Source organism: Hordeum vulgare, chromosome 2H, assembly GCF_904849725.1.
Source record: "Hordeum vulgare subsp. vulgare chromosome 2H, MorexV3_pseudomolecules_assembly, whole genome shotgun sequence".
In the NCBI taxonomy this organism is placed as follows: Eukaryota; Viridiplantae; Streptophyta; class Magnoliopsida; order Poales; family Poaceae; genus Hordeum; species Hordeum vulgare.
The window spans coordinates 664,878,072-664,895,476 of record NC_058519.1 but is presented as its reverse complement, the minus strand read 5'-3'; the positions used below and the strand labels follow the sequence as shown (position 1 = coordinate 664,895,476).

The window sequence follows — 17,405 nt, the reverse complement described above, 5'->3', positions numbered from 1 at the left end:
TCGGGGAACTCATCTACCTATCCGCCCTCTTGCTGGATCAAGAAGGCGAAGATCATCATCGAGTTGTACGTGTGCTGAACGCGGAGGTGTCGTCCGTTCAGCGCTAGATCGGGACGGAGTTCGTGAGACGGTTGCAATTCGGATCGCAAAGACGTTCGACTATATCAACCGTGTTTCTTAACGCTTCCCGCTTAGCGATCTACAAGGGTATGTGGATCCGATCTCCCCTCTCGTAGATGATCATCACTATGTATAGGTCTTGCGTGTGCGTAGGAATTTTTTTGTTTCCCATGCAATGTTCCCCAACATGAAGACAGGGGCAGAGCCAGAAAAAATAGCTATTGGGTTCACTCATTGAATTATTGTGAGAATTAGATACAAATTATTTATGTGTGAAGTTTAATTTTAGACAATATTATAACAAGAGTATATCACTCAAAGGTAACATAATGAATGGAATTATGATATCACTTATCACATATTGTGTGACGGTAAAAACCGAAGAGTATTGTGCATACTTGTAGATCGAAATCACAAAACCTCTTTTTACATGTTATAAAAAGAGTGGTACCAAAATAACTTTAACTCTTAGGTCTACTTTCTCATCTTCTTGAAAACATTGAAGCAAATGATAAGTTAGTTTGAAAAGATTAGAAATTAAATGCCAGCAGGCAAAATAAGCATGTTAAGTCACTCACATTTTAGAGTGTCCCATTTCAATTTCATCATCTCAAAAGGATCAATTACCCATTTTGTTATGCAACTTTTTCTTGACACATTCATAACGAAATGCGTCTCTTCAATGATGTAGTGGCATCTCGCAATAGCTTTAGACGATGATAGAAAAAGTAAAAAAGTAACATGCTTATTGATTGAACCGTTTGAATATTTTTTTTATGAAATATCGCCAATGGCCCTTCATTGATAATCAAAATTAGGTGGTGGCCTCTAAGGCTCCCTGATTAAATATCTTACCCTAGTATCACTGTCCTCTAAAAAATTATTTCGGTTAGTCAAATCATAAGGCAACATATCTAAATTAATTCATTTGGCTTTAAAAGCCGCTTGCAACAACGATATTCGATGTACTTTGCATACGCCTAACGGTTGGCCTAGAAGTACCAAGATCATTATCTCGATGTGGTTACTCGACAACTTCCCTTTAAGAAACTCCTTTCGATAGGCTAAATTAATTAAAAAACAATCATGGAATTAGCAATTCAAAAATTAGGCATGTCCAAGAGATGTGACAATGTGATCTCAATACCTTGAATTTGAACTATAATAGTGTGCTTGCCGCCGTAGACCTGCCGTTGTCAGCTCTTCGCTTGTGTCAAAAGTGGTGATCAATTGATGGCAAATAGGAGAGACCAGATCGCATAGTCGAAGAACTAAATAACTAGGGCAAAAGGTCATGCGGCTGCGGTTTAAATACAATAGATTAGGATTAAGGGCACGAAGCAAACACGGACCCACAATGAGGCTTGTCACGGTGGCAATTCCCTTCTGAGCTTCTGGGCTTTGCATTGAGCGTCTAAGTTGATGGGGTCACCACATTTTTCGTTGGGGTCAAAGCATTTATGTAATGTGTATACTATACACAATGATAAAAATTCTATCTTTCTTTGAAAAATTAAAGAAATTTCGAACATTTTTTGTGAATTGAAGTAAAAATTTAATTTTTGAACATTTTTGGGCAATTTAAATAAAGTTTGAATTCTGAATATATTTTGGGAATTTTAACAAAATTTGAAATTCTGAACATTTTTAAAAAATTAAAATATTTTTTGGCAATTTAAACAAATTTTAAATTCTGAATATTTTTGAAAATTTGAACACATTCTGAACATTTTTTGAAAACTTTATATATTTTGAAATTTTGAACACTTTTTGGGAATTCAAACAAATTTTAAAATTCTGAACATTTTATGTAAATGTAAACACATCGTGAACCAGTTTTCGACATTTAAACAAAACTTGAAATGATGAACATTTTTGGAAAACATAATTAAAATTTGAAATTCTAAATATTTTTGGTAATTTTAATTAAATTGAACTTTTGAACATTTTTGGAATTTAAAAAAAACTTGAAATTCTGATTTTTCGAAAATTGAAGAAAATATGAATATTTCTTGGGAATTTAAACAAATTTTAAATTATGAACATTTGTCAACAATTTAGACACATTTTTTGAAAAGGTAAACTAACTTGAGATTTTGAATATTTTTGGGAATTTAAATAAATTTTGAAATTCTGAATATGAAAATGCAAACACATTTTGAAGATTTTTTTAATTTAAACAAAATTTGAAAGTTTGAACTTTTTTGAGAATTTAAACAAATGATGGAAATACTAACTGGTGGACGACGCGTGTACCGCTAGTTACCGATGATGAAGTCATCAGTGTAATGATGAATTGATGCAGTAGATCTTATGGTAGGAGTAGTATACACGGTGTACTACTCCTACCAGACAACACATTGCATCGTGGTTGGTGTGAGGCACGAGGCTGAGTAATTCTTCTTCTTTTGGGTTTATTCATGAGGATAGATTAGATAGATTGATGCCACTTTTCTTCGAGATAGAGATAGAGAGCGTGTGGATACACTTTTGTATTTTTTGCATTCCACTTTTTGTTGCGTGTTGTTCACCTCCTCAACTTTGTTTCTTTGCGACCTATGGTTTTTTTCTTCATGTCAAAGATATATTATTATTGTTATCTTTGAGATATAAGAAGATATCTTATGTTGTATTGCTCCATTGCATTCCACTTCTTGTTGTGTGTTGTTGACCTGCTCAACTTTTTTGTGTGACCTTTCCATTTTGTTCTTTTCTTATGTGAAGATATATTATTATTATTATTATTATTATTATTATTATTATTATTATTATTATTATTATCTTTGAGAGAAGAAGATACCTTGTCATCATTATCTTTTACATAAGAAGTTATCTTACCATTGGAATAAAATAATAAAGCACACTAACAACGAGGTAGGCCACAAAGGTGAAAGGCCGGACCAACATGCCCAATAGAATGGGTCAGGCCTACTAAGGATTCTCCCCCGGATCTCACGCTCCCTTTCATTTCATCAGCCCCACATGCTCTCGAGTGGCCTCCCTCATCGGGGCTCCTCGTTGCCGGCCCCATGCAACAGCTGCATCTCTGCGGTTGTAGCAAAAACCATACGTGGTTCTAGAAAAAAAACATGTTCCTAGCAGTAACAAAAACACATGGTTCCGCAATCGCACAACAAAGAGTTAACAAAAAAATGGTTCCAACAAAAACCAACTGTATGATTCCGGCAAAAAATGTCCAATTCCAGCAAAAACAGTGCTTGTCGTCTCAGAACGCAACAAAAAAATTGGACGGTCCCAGCAAAAACAATGGTTGTCGTCCCCGGATCGCAGCAAAAGTTCTGGCCGGTCCCAGCAAAACAAACACACGGTTCCGACAAAAATAGGAGTAGCCCTGTCCCTTAATTTGCCGTCTGCCCCCTCATGGCAAAGATTCTTTGCCGTCCGCTTTAAAAAAGCAGACGGCAAAGAACCTCTTCATCAGATTTTTTTTGCCGTCTACTTTGCCGTCTGCTGACCGACGACAAAGCCTTTGCCGTCAGTGGTTCCCCCATTTGCCGTCCGCCATGGCAGACGACAAATTTCTGAATTTCAGTAGTGCCAGTCTGATCCAGCGACCATCATAGGAGGAACCCCGTGGCCGGGGAGGGGGTGGAAAAACTCCGAAGAGAAACAAGGGAAGCTTAGTCACTGGGTAATGGCGAGAGAAAGAGGGAGGAAGGGGATTGATCAGAAGAGTGGAGGAGCGGGCCCATGAAGAAGATAAGGGAGAGAATAAAACCAGTTTGCAAGGGGGGCACAAATACGACGTGGTGCAACCGGGTGCGCTGGATCGCACATGCATCCAACAACGTGCGCGAGGCCGACGGGTATGAACATTAGCCAGCCTTGTATGCTAAGTCCGATGCCCCGTGCACACGTTCTTATAAAAAGCATAATTGGCTACATTCCTTGTCAGTGCAAACCCTAACCTTCATCCGGCAATCGTTCCCATTCGGATGCCTAACTTCCTTCTCAAAGATGTCAAGTTCTAAATGACCCTCAAGCGTTCCTAAGTGTTTCAACATGGACTCGAGATCAGACCGTTCGCTCCGGACTCTGAAATCCAGACATAAACACCTTGTGCTACGTCGAACGTTCTTGTAAAACCATAATTGTGTACATTCCTTGTCGATGCAAAACCCTAACCGTCATCTAACGAATGACTTCCTCGTCCTTTTGCCCGTCTTGCTCCTCGAAAAATGGCATCGTCGAAATGATCCTCTGGTGGCCCTAGTTGTTCCATCATCGACTCGAGATCATTTGGTTTGATTCCGGCCGACACGAAGGATCAGTCGTCATTGCAAACCCTACGTCGACCTAACCCCAACGAGAAGAGATGCGTGGAACCCCGTAGGCTCTAGTGGCTCCATGCCGAAACAATAGGGTGGGGGGAGCAAGACCAGACATCCCTTGAGAAAAGCCGATGCGGGCCACGGTGGGAGACGAGAGGGACACCGCCGAACGCCGTAGAAGATGGCAGCGGGACAAAACTTGAATGACGAGGGGTGGGGAGCAGGACGAGACCGCCCCTGAGCGAATTGGATGCGGGCCGCGACGGGAGACGAGAGGGACACTGCTTAATGACGTAGAAGATGATGAGGGAACAAAACCCTAAGGCGTGAGGGAGGGGGGCTAATTTAGGAAATGTCTTATAGTTGGAATGCATTGATATTTGGTATAATTGGAATGCATTGATGAATAGGATATTTGTTATAATTGGAATGCATTAATGAGGGGCGCGGATAACGAGGGAGGCCCGGAAGGCCCAAGAAGGAGGAGGCCCAAGCAAGCAAGGAAGGAAGGGTTGTGTGAGGGAGAAGTAACGGAAGAGTTTGGGCGACAAGCCACCCCTCCCCGCATAAACAAACAACACCAAAAGCTCTTGAGCCAAAGAGACAAAGAGCCAAAGAGCGAGCGGCGCGGCCTTCCTCTGCCTCTGCCTCTGCCACCCCTCCCCTTCTCCCTCCAACCCAACCCAACCCAACCCAACGAGAAGCCGCCGCCGCCGCCGCCGGCTTTGCTCCTCCGACCGGACCAACACACAGCCCTACCGCCGTCCCGCAACTCGCAGCCTACCGCCTCCCGCCGCCGCCGCGTCCCTCGCCAACAACACACACCGCCAGCGTAAGTCCCCTCTCCTCTCCCACATCTTCTTCCTTGGGCTTAGATACAATACAACAGATTAGATCTCTCGGTCTCGGTCTCGGTCTCGGTTCCAATGCTGGATTACCTCGTTATTAACGGAACGGAATGAATCAACCCCAAGGCGTGCCCTGTATTGCTCGATCCAATCTATTTTACCGTCTATCTCTATCTGTATGACTGTATCTGTCTCTATTTTCTCTCAACAAATTTCAGTCTGCATTGCACGAATACTCTCTATTTCTTTCTTCTTTTTGTTTGTTTGTTTGTTATAGATTGATTGATTTATACCGCACCACTGTCCTGCTATTTACTTGTCTGTCTGTCTGTCTTTCACAAGGATGCATATCCCTTCATCACATATATATATATTCATATACACTACGACTACTTGTTTGCTAACAATTCGTTTCCTCATACATACATACATACAGATTCAGGATCAGGATCAGGATGGTGCGAACATATCTTTTGATGCCACAAGCTGAAAGGATTATATGCGGTTTCTTCACTGGGGATTCTCATGTTCAATAATACTTCACCATTGCACCTCATTCATTCATTCTCACCTAAGCCTTTTACCAATCTACATTTCCTTTTTAACCTAATATATAACATCTCACTTTCCATCCATCTCACTACACTAGCCACCACATCTCAATACCAATTTCCCCCTCCCTCATGGACATGCCGCCGCTCCCTCCTGGATACCGCTTCCACCCAACCGATGTCGAGCTCACCCTCTACTATCTCAAGAGGAAGCTGCTCGGCAAAAAGCTGCACTGCAACACCGTTGCAGAAGTCGACATCTACAAATTCCCCCCCTGGGAACTTCCAGGTATATACATTCTTCTTTTTATCTACTTTTTTATTCATTTATTTATCCCCACATGTTTATTTCAACTCTTCTAGCTAACCCTTTGTTTCTTCAACTTTGTTCAGCCAAATCGTCAATGCCCACTGGGGATCTCCAGTGGTACTTCTTCTGCACCCGCGGCAGGAAGTACTCTGTCGGGTATAGAACTAACCGCTCCACCGAAGGCGGCTACTGGAAAGCTACTGGGAAGGACAGGCAAGTGGTGTATGAAAACCGCACCGTTGGGATGAAGAGGACCTTGGTGTTTCATGCTGGCAAGGCGCCCAAGGGTACAAGGACCGACTGGGTCATGTATGAATATAGGCTCGCCCAAGGTGAAATACCTGACGCTGGTGCTAGACTGGTATGCTTCTTTGCCATCTTTTTTTTTTCCCGTACCAGTTTCAGTATCTATGCTACTATCTGTCAAAAAGAGATCAAATTATCAACGTTTGGACTACACACGTCCAGTGACAACGACGTAGCATGCCATGCACGATTCAGCAAATTATCGCTCAACACGTGTCTTAACTATTTAATGTTGAGTAAGACGCAAGCTTTCCTTTTCCAGTACGTACGAGCTGAACCGTTTTTTCCAACGTGCATTACAATACACGTGCCGCTAACGTACATTGAATGCTCCAAATGTCCTTTTGTTTCTGTTAAATTACATATCTCCTGAGATTTTATTTGGGAAAAAATAGCAATTACCTAGTATGTCTTTATTAATCAAAGAAAGAATCGCATCAATTACCTACGCTTTAAACTGAAGAAGGTAATTTATTCTTCAACCGAGAAAAAGTTAGCACTGACGTGATCTTTTCTGTTTGTTACTAGCAAAATGTTTGTTAGCGCCAGCAGTATGTTTATTCTTGTTTACCTCTTACTTATTGCAGGATGATTCTGTTCTCTGCAAAGTCCATAAGAAAAGCGGTCTAGGTCCCAAGATTGGGGAACAATATGGCGTTCCATTTGAGGAAGTGGAAGAGGAATTAAATGATGCTAAAGGGGACGCTTCCTGTTTATCCCCTTCCGCGCCCCCTGCTGCACCCCAGTCCGCCTCCGGACCAAGTCGTGGTGATGTGTTGAACTCTGCGGGTGAACAACTGGTTTCCCTGAGTCTTTCGCCATCAAATAATGGGGAGAGCGCTGCCAGTGGTGCCCGTCCTGACAGGGCTTCTTGCCCGGATGTTAATTGGGACAGCATACATGTACATCAGTTAGCTGATATCATCGGCCATATCTCGACGAATCCTGTAGGCCAAGATGGCCCATCGGTAATTTTCTTTCTGCGTCTGGCTGTCTGCTGCATGCTCGTTGGGTATATATTGAATTTCACTTTATTTGTTTTCTTCGGTTTGGATGCAGTCTGATTTGACGACCGCTAACCAAGACACAGAAGCACTGTCTGACAACAGCGAGTCTATATTTGACATAGCGCACCAAGTTGTCCCTTCTTCACTGGGTAGCAGCCTGTGCAAGCAGTGTGACAAGTGCGGCGTGCGGCTGGTGGACCCCTTGCTGGAACCGGTGGCAGGCGAACCGTACGTGGAGCTGAATGACCTGTTGTCGCGGTGCGGTGCTGCCGGGCATGTTCGAGATGGCAGCAGCAGCCAGGCAGTTGTGCTGTCGAATGGTGAGGGCCCTCCGCTGGATCTGGAGCTGAAGCTTGGGCTTGGGCTGGAGTCCTGTGACAGTGTTGGCCATAGTAGCGGCGCCGTATCTGCAGCAGCTTCTGGCTCAGGGGCCCCGTCTAGCTAGAAAAAGTGGTGGTCTCAGTGGTACGCTCTTGCCTGTCACATTAGTAGCCTTGTATTCTATTCGTGGTTGTGCATTAACCTTGTGTCAAGTAAAGTAAGATACTGACAAGGTGTGGCGTTATTTGGTTGTTGCTGTTGCAGGCATGGGTTGGTTCTTCGACGGCGTGAGACGGCGAAGGATCCACAAGCAAGCGTTTAATTTTATTGGTTGTGATGATGAGGCTGATAAATATGGAAGGAGGAGAATATGTGAATATTGGGAGGGTCCCTTCCCTCCCTTTCCTGGAGTTTTGTTAGTGATTGGATTGGATGGAGAAGCATTGGTTGGTTGGTTGGATTGAGAAGTAAAAAAGTTGACTGGTTGCAGGAGGGAGCATGGTGGTACATTTGATTTCATTAGATTAGGTTATTCCTCTAGGCTGGGCTGGGCTGATTGTAACAGCAGTCAGGCAGTCAGTCTAGAGTGGATTAATCAATCAAATCAGATTAGGATGCAGGTGTTGACTCTTGACTGTTTACTTGGTTGGTTGGTTGTACCTTACCTGTCCTGACCTGAGACTGTGACTATTAGGGATGATGATTATGAAGCAAACAAATTTTGCTTCCTTGCAAGTCTGCGTTGTTTATTGTTGATGTTGTTGTTGTTTTATATTGGTTGATTGAGTTTTTTTTGTTGGTTTAGGGTTTGATTAAATTAGGAATCCTATTGCTATTTTGTTTCCTTTTTAGTTGATTCAGATGTCGGCAATTTAATTTTAAACAAGATTCAGATGTCCGCAATTTAATTTCAAACAAGATTCAGATGTCGGCAATTTAATTTAATTTTAAAAAAGATTCAGATGTCAGAAATTTAATTTAATTTAAAAAAGATTCAGATGTCGGCATGACTTTTGTTTCTTGACCTTGAGAAAGGGAGCTTGTTGTTTTTGTTAACAAAGTTATTTATGGCAGATAAGTAGTTAACAAAGTACTAGGGAGCAAACAATATATTGTATTTTTCAATGATAATAAAATAGTGTACTGTTGGCATAGTCTGTTTTTCTTTTTCTTTTTGAGAATCTGGCATAGACTGTTAGTTTGTGTGCTAATTACAAGTAGGCCTTGCAAATATTACTCCCTTTGGTCTTTTTTATTCTGCATATATATAAATGATTTTTTAAGTTAAGTTTGATCAACTTTATAGGGAAAAATATCGGCAATCACGATACAAAATCAATATCATTAAATCCGTCATGATTTTAGTTTTTGTATTATTGTATATTTTTCATATAAATATGGTCAAACTTTGTGAAGTTTGACTTCAGACAAATCTTATATGCAGAGTAAAAAAACAAAACAATAGGGGTTCCTCCCCCTAGGTATTGATTCCCCCCTCTTCCCTTGCCTTGTCTAACGATATCCCGAATCAATCAAACAGCAAGAAAGAAAGGAGCTTAGGGCGCATTTGGTTAGATAGAGAAAAGTAAAAAAGTTTTGGGATGCTCTCTCCTCTCCACTCAAGTCAAAAGGTAGAGGCCAATATAGACACAATTTTAAGAAATTCATTTAGTACCTAATACATGCGGAATGTCGTACATAGAAGGAAACCCCGTCATGGGTCGAAAACCAGAGGCGACTTGGCTTCAACAGTACAAAGTAGATTGATATTGGTATTTATAATCCACATATGTGTTTGTGTTTAATTAGAATTAGTTTATGCCATATAGTTTAATGATGGCACAATCTCTTGTATATTTTATTACAGACTCGTAAACCGTCGACGGACAAGGTCCGTTTAAGGGTCATGTTGGAGATTAGAGCATCTTTAGCAGACCTAGTATAATGCACCGTCCCATGAAATAACTGTTAAAATACGGGTTGACGCGGGAAATGCTGTCTGACCAGACCCCGCAAACGCCTCCGACCCATAAAAGTTTTTGCGGCGCGCGACAACGTGCCCATCCCAACCCGCGAAAACACATGTTCTCCCTCTCGCCCCGTCGGTGTCTTGTATATATCGGGAGCGATTGATGGGTGGAACATTTCAACCCGCGCTTTTTCCCCATCCACCGTCATCGGGCTGTCACCTTCGATTCCGACCATACCAGCTGTCGGGATCACGTCGGCGGGCCGCCGCACGCCCAGATTGACCTCCACCACCCCCTCATGCTTCGGCTAGCCGGAAAGCTGCAGATCGGCGACTGTTTGTCGCGGCCACCGGATTTGGCATTTTCGGTCACCAGCGTTTGCGCCAAGCCATGAATTGGTTGGGGAGCACCCCGCGCAGCCTCGGCAAAGCGCCAGCGCCGCATGCAGGTGCTGGTTCGTCCTCTAGTCGCCATCGTCGGTTTGCCGACAAGGACTCTTCCGGCCGTCGCCCGAGCTCGGTGCTCGTGCAGCGGTTCGCCGGCTTGCCGATGTCGTTCATACAGTGCGACTACTGCACAGAGACAGTGTTGCGGCTCACATGTAGCACACGACAACACCTCAGATGGGTACTGTTCAAATGCAATAACGACGTGGTATGTTTTTTCTTTCTGTTTGAATTTGTCAACTTATTTGGTTAAATTTATGCAACCAAACATGTGCAATTAGAAAAGAAATTAAAGGAAAAGCAATGTCTAATTCTTTAGAATCAAAGCCGAAGAATGAAGAATGTAAGATCAACAACGAATGCATGGAGAAGATGTTGGTCCAACTAGTTGGAGCAGTTACGAAAGTTGGATATCTTCTAGAATGCCAAATTACGATTCTTGTTTTTTTGTCTTGCTATTTTAGCAAAGATTTGATGAATTATTATGTATCCAATGCTTTTTAAAAATAAAGAAGCAAATAAATGTATTTTCATGCTCGAAATTGAAATGCAAACAAGGGTCGACGATCGTTTTTTACGGATCCGTTTTATAGTTTAGTTTAGGGGTCGGGTCTGGTGGTGTCATCTCCTCTTTTCCCCTTCCTTTTTTTCTCTTCTCCTCTCCTCACCGCAAAGCAAAGCAAAGCAAACCCTCCCCACGACGAGCTGAGAAGAGAAGCAGATCTGCGATCCGATCCGGCCGGCGATCCCTTCTCCTCGCGGCGGTGCGGACGGGATCCATCCATCTGTCTGTGGAGCTCCGCGAGCAGCCATGGATTCGTCGACGGCGTCGTCCTCTCATCCGCAGCTGCAGCCGGACTTCGACTACCTGTTCAAGCTCCTCCTCATCGGCGACTCCGGCGTCGGCAAGAGCAGTCTCCTCCTCCGATTCACAGCAGACTCCTTCGAGGACCTATCACCAACCATCGGTACGTACCTTTCTATCTTCCTCTCAAATCCAATCTCTCAGACCTACCTACCTAACCCTAAGCCCGAAGGGAATAGAATTGGAATCCATCCATCCTAAGAGGAAATGAAATCAAATTTGATTGCAGGCGTCGACTTCAAGGTCAAGATGGTTAACATTGCCGGCAAGAAGCTCAAGCTCGCCGTCTGGGACACTGGTGCATCCCCTCTCTTTCTCTTTCTCTTTCTCTTTTTCATTTCTTTCTTTGCTTATTAATATTAATTTCTCCACTTACTTGCATCTCAAACACATACCCCCTCCCTCTGTTACACCAAATCTCACTGCTCTCTGCTCTCTGTTTTACTTTTCTTTTATATACGAGCTTGTTCAAATGTACTGTCCCACAATTAAATGAATTTCCCCATCATTTCCAACTGCTGTAGATTATATGTGCAATGCCTTTTGGCTTCTCATGATTTAACTCACATTGTATTATCTACCTGCTCTGCAGCTGGACAGGAAAGGTTTAGGACCTTGACCAGCTCTTACTACAGAGGGGCACAAGGGATCATTATGGGTAATTTTTTCTTTTCTGACTTCTGTTTGCACTGTTGAAGGCCGTGTCATACTCCTTTCTTCTCCTTGTCCTACATTGCTGGAACTTGATGCCACATCAACTAGGCTAGTCTTGACAATATACTATTCTGTCAATTTCCTTACGTTGATGAACTACACATCACCTTAGATGGTTGTGTTTTCAGTTATACATACATGATTAACTTGGCCAGCTTGACTTCTATCTAATGCGCTGTCTAATTTTGAGAGATGCCACTTAATGAATGCCTCGTCTGTTTTCCAGTGTACGATGTTACTCGCCGAGACACGTTCACAAATCTGTCTGACATATGGGCCAAGGAAATTGACCTGTATTCGACCAACCAGGACTGCATAAAGATGCTTGTAGGAAACAAAGTGGACAAGGTATTTCTGCTTGCACTTGTACATTTGTATGTCAGTTATAATCTGCGCTTGGCACAAGCACTACTTTATTATCTGCATTTGTGTTGACGCATGCTGCATAGTAGGTTTCTTGTGTGGATGTTTTTTCCCTGTCTTTAGAGCAGAGCTGAGTGTAGATGTTCCGTTTGGTAGGAAAGCGAGAGGGCTGTCACGAAGAAGGAAGGCATTGATTTTGCGAGGGAGTACGGGTGTTTATTTCTGGAATGCAGTGCAAAGACCAAAGTGAATGTGGAGCAGTGCTTTGAGGAGCTCGTGCTGAAGGTATGTGCTGTGACTTTGAGTTATTGATTCATTCTGTGTCTGGCAATGGTTGTCCCATGAAAATGCCCCCCCCCCCCTCCAAAAAAAAAAGCGGTTGTTGATGCACCAATGGTTGTACGCGCACTTGATTGATAGTGGAATGCTGCTTGTTCTGTTTATGTGTCCAGAGAAAGACCAGTATTATATATTAGATCTCTTGTTGGTCGGTCTTGTTACATGTGGAACCTTCCTTGTCTTAGAGATAGAACAGAAATGCTAGCGCAGATGATTCAGCATAGTTTGAGTATCAATTATCTGTATCGAATTGAGTTGTTTTTCTCATGTGTCAATTATTTGTATCTGAATGTTGCACACATGGTGACGCAGATATTAGACACGCCGAGCCTGCTGGCGGATGCGTCCTCTGGGGCGAAGAAGAACATCTTCAAGCAGAAGGCGCCGGAGGCTGATGCTGCGGCGAGCGGCTGCTGTTGATCTAATCCTGGGCGTCTATGTATCTATCTATCTATCTACGATCTATCTTTGTTGGTTGACGATGGATGAAAACGGTTGTTGTTGGACAAAGTGATGATGATACCTAGGCGGCAGCAGCCTGTTTGTTTCTGTTGTTGTTTTATTTTGCGTTTTGTGTTGATGTATATGAATCAGTTGGTGAGTCAGTCAGTGAGTGGACCTCCTCCTTGTTGAACCAGAATCACAAAACAGAAGACGGCGGTAGCTTCCTTGGTAGCTTTCAGCTCTCTATATAATGTACGTACGTACGTATTATTAATCAAGCTCTATAAACTTACTAGTACGTTTTAGGAATGAATGAATGCTTGTGAACCTGTACATCGCGGTTGTTTTTATTGTGGCCTGAATTGCAACACCAGCTGCCTTTTTGTTTTGTTGAGGGATCTGTATCTTTTTTTTTTTATCTGCTTCAAGAGCTTCCTTGCAGATTTCAAGATTTCCTTGTAAAATATCCTTCCTTCCTAGGGCTTTAAATTGGCCCTGGGAGCAGAATGGCTGCTTGTGGATCGGATCAACATGTCATTTGTGCTGTGCTGCTGGAAACTGTAATCCCAAATACATGAGGACCAATATATCCTTTCTATTGTTTATAACACGATTTTGCCCAGATTTCATAGCCTGATTTGATTAGGTGAAAAACTATAATAGCAGAACAGGTGGAGCTCAACTGATTGGCAGACAGTTGAGAAATGCAAGTATAAGCATACATACACATTTCTCAGTTCATGTCCAGTATGCTATGCACATGGATGGACAATATGTGATGACGCCTCAAGCATTTTATTACACTATATGGTCACATGTCGACAATTCTTAATAATAAGCAATAAACATGCACTAGTAGAAAACAGGGTTTTAATCCCGATTGGTAAGGGCCTTTAGTCTCGGTTCATCAACTGGGACTAATAACTTGGGACTAAAGCTTCCCTCTCCTTTAGTCCCGGTTTGCCACGACCCGGGACTAATTCCCTTCTATTTGTGTTATGTTGCAAAAGAGATTCTTCATACAGCCTAATTTTTTTGCGAGCATAAAGACATGACAAAATTTGGCTTGTACTTTGTAAAAAATAATTAGTTTGATATTTATCAAATTAAAGTTTTCTAGGAGCAAGTCATGGAATATTTTTTTTTCTTTCGTTGCAACACACGGGCATATGTGCCGGCAATAATACAGAGCCTATTGCTTTTGATGGTACGCCACGAAAAATTGCCTCCAAAATTGTAAAATATTATCCATCAATGCCACCAATAAGTGATAAAAAATGTTTCACACAGGGAAATCCCCACCTGGGCTGGCCCATGTAGCAGGGACCTCATATACTACGCTCAACGAGCTGGAAGAAGATGCAGCGTCCCAGTTTGGGCCCGCCCATGTACGGACGGCCTGTTTTGTAATTAAATATATTCTTATTAAACAATTTTTCTAAATGGAAAAACAATGTTTGGGAAACAAAAAAATGTTCAATTTTTCAAAAAAGTTAGTGTATTAAGGTTTTTATTGGAATTGAACAAAAGTTCAAAGTAGGCAGGTAACTGCAACGTCCTTTCGCTTCTGTTGGCGAGTCGCACCATAACTAATTTCTTTATTCCCCTAGGGCACCATCGCGAGGTAAGATTTCACATAGTATATGCATGTATTAATAATTATCGTTATGATTATACTTCCTCCGTTTTTAAATATAAATCTTTTTAAAGGTTTCACTAAATGACTACATACGGAGTAAAATGAATGAATGTACATTTTAAAGTATGTCTATATACACCTGTATGTAGTCTTTTAATAAAACCTCTTGACGGGACGGCCCCCCAGAATCTCATGACCAGCCGTGATGGATCGTGTGTTGCACGTGCGATGGTTTGACATGAAACGCATTAAAATGGTTCAGTAAAAAAACTGACTAAAAAGAGAAAAAAAATTCAAAATACAGGGTTGATGTTATCTTTATTGATTACTAGCACAAATGTCCGTACGTTGCAACGGGAGACATTGTTACATGTCTTATGTCTACAGTTATTTCCTTCTTTTTCGTCTCAGTTTGTCACATGTACATGTGTTACAACTGAATAAAAAATATTTAGACTCCTACAATGTTCGCATATGCTCTTTGGAAAGAAAAAATGGCCAGCTTGATTGATGAAGCACGTTAAATTCCTCGACAGGTTATCAACACCTTTTATTATGGTCACCAGTGTTCCATATATTTTCATTTTAATTACTCCCTTCGTTCTTAAATTTGTGCGTCATATATTTAAATTTGTGCGTGGGACAACAACCCTTAAAAGCGCCCCCATAGTTCTGTGTTTTATTAATATACTTGACTTGGTCCATCAGATTAGAATCAAAATTAGAGGATTCAGACATGGAGCTAGGGGACAGAAAAATCAAACAATGGTCGGTGTGATACATACCTCTCGTGTAGCCGCAGCAGGCGACATTGGAGTGCTCAGCAGATGATTTTCTACCTCCCGCAAAGTCGGCGCTTCTTTCTCCGGCGAACTCGGCGCTTCTTTCTCCGGCGAACTGATGACCCACAAGTATAGGGGATCAATCGTAGTCCTTTTGATAAGTAAGAGTGTCGAACCCAACAAGGAGCAGAAGGCTCTGATAAACGGTTTTCAGCAAGGTAATAACTGCAAGCACTGAAAGTAGCGGTAACAAGTGATGTTGTAGTGAGGTGAAACGTAGCAGGTGAAAAGTAACAAGTAACAAGTAACAAGTAATAGCAACGGTGCAGCAAAGTGGCCCAATCCCTTTTGTAACAAGGGACAAGCCTGAACAAAGTCTTATAAGAGGAAAAACGCTCCCGAGGACACACGGGAATTTCTGTCATGCTAGTTTCATCATGTTCATATAATTCACGTTCGTTACTTTGATAGTTTGACATGTGGGTGGACCGACGCTTGGGTACTGCCCTTACTTGGACAAGCATCCCACTTATGATTAACCCCTCTCGCAAGCAGCCGCAACTACGAAAGAAGAATTAAGACAACGTCTAACCATAGCATTAAACTAGTGGATCCAAATCAGCCCCTTACGAAGTAACACATAGACTAGGGTTTAAGCTTCTGTCACTCTAGCAACCCATCATCTACTTACTACTCCCCAATGCCTTCCTCTAGGCACAAATAATGTTGAAGTGTTATGTAGTCGACGTTCACATAACACCGCTAGAGGAAAAACAACATACAACATATCAAAATACCGAACGAATACCAAATTCACATGACTATTATTACCATGACTTATCTCATGTCCTCAGGAACAAAAGTAACTACTCACAAAGCATAATCATAATCATGATCAGAGGTGTAATGAGTAGCATCAAGGATCTGAACATCAACTCTTCCACCAAGTAATCCAACTAGCATCAACTACAAAGAGTAATCAACACTACTAGCAACCTTACAAGTACCAATCGAAGTCGTGAGACGGAGATTGGTTACAGGTAATGAACTAGTGTTTGGAGATGAGATGGTGCTGATGAAGATGTTGATGGAGATGACTCCCCTCCGACGAGAGGAGTGTTGGTGATGACGATGGCGACGATTTCCCCCTTCGGGAGGGAAGTTTCCCCGGCAGGATCGTCCTGCCGGAGCTCTAGATTGGTTCTGCTCAAGTTCCGCCTCGTGGCGGCGGAGAATCCACGAAAAAGCTCCGCCCTGATTTTTTTTCCGGACGAAACCCTTCATATAGCAGAAGAGGGGGCCAGTGGGCCACCAGGGTGCCCACAAGCCCTGTAGCCGCGACCAGGGGGCAGGCCGCGACCACCAGGCTTGTGGGCCCCTGGCAGCTCCCCTCTGGCACTTCTTTCGCCCAGTATTTTTTATATATTCCCAAAAAATTCCACGTTGATTTTCAGGGCATTTGGAGTTGCGCAGAATAGAGGACTCAGACTTGCTCCTTTTCGAGTCCAGAATTCCAGCTGCCGGTATTCTCCCTCTTCAAATAAACCTTGCAAAATAAGAGAGAAAAGACATAAGTATGGTACCACAAAGTATAATAACAGTCCATAAAGCGATAAATATAAACATGAAAGCATGATGCAAAATGGACGTATCAACTCCCCTAAGCTTAAACCTCGCTTGTCCTCAAGCGAAAACCAAGATCCATAACATGTTCACATGTTTAGGGATGAAGGTTTCGATAAAACATAATACGAACATGAGGGCATCATGATCTCACATAGATAACAATACATCATAAAGGTTTTATGGGAAAGTAACAATTCCTTCACAAAGCAAAGTATGAATCAAAAACCTTACCGAGAAGTAGCCAACAACAGTCCATAGTCATTGAAGCAATTGCAATTTATCATAACATCAGAAAGAGTCAAATAAGAGCTTGTAAAGCAAATCCACATACTCAATCATCTCTTTTGTTTTCCACAATTGTTACAACTCACGTGGTACTCATGGCATCAAAGTTTCAGTTGGACACAGAGAAAGATAGGGGCTTATAATTTTGCCTCCCAACCATTTACCTCAAGGGTAAAG

The 17,405-nt window shown here is 42.3% G+C and overlaps 2 protein-coding genes across 3 annotated transcripts; both read left to right on the top strand.

Annotated features, from left to right (window-relative positions):
- The first annotated feature begins 5,041 nt into the window (after positions 1–5,041).
- On the top strand, positions 5,042–8,490 carry LOC123428582 (NAC domain-containing protein 20-like). The gene is made up of 6 exons (XM_045112806.1): positions 5,042–5,244; positions 5,697–6,100; positions 6,205–6,482; positions 7,015–7,395; positions 7,487–7,899; positions 8,020–8,490. The coding sequence occupies exons 2-5, from the start codon at positions 5,944–5,946 to the stop codon at positions 7,877–7,879; spliced, it is 1,209 nt and encodes a 402-aa protein (XP_044968741.1). The 5' UTR covers positions 5,042–5,244; positions 5,697–5,943; the 3' UTR covers positions 7,880–7,899; positions 8,020–8,490.
- Positions 8,491–10,830: 2,340 nt separating this feature from the next.
- Positions 10,831–13,229, top strand: LOC123428581 (ras-related protein RABC1). Of its 2 annotated transcripts, none has more exons than XM_045112804.1 (6): positions 10,831–11,139; positions 11,266–11,334; positions 11,629–11,694; positions 11,977–12,098; positions 12,270–12,398; positions 12,765–13,229. In XM_045112804.1, exons 1-6 carry the CDS (start codon positions 10,983–10,985, stop codon positions 12,870–12,872), a joined length of 651 nt encoding a protein of 216 aa, XP_044968739.1. In that variant the 5' UTR covers positions 10,831–10,982; the 3' UTR covers positions 12,873–13,229. The 2 variants fall into 2 exon arrangements, with proteins under 2 accessions (XP_044968739.1, XP_044968740.1); XM_045112805.1 differs by having other exon boundaries at positions 10,852–11,139; positions 11,266–11,301.
- The last annotated feature ends 4,176 nt before the right edge of the window (positions 13,230–17,405 follow it).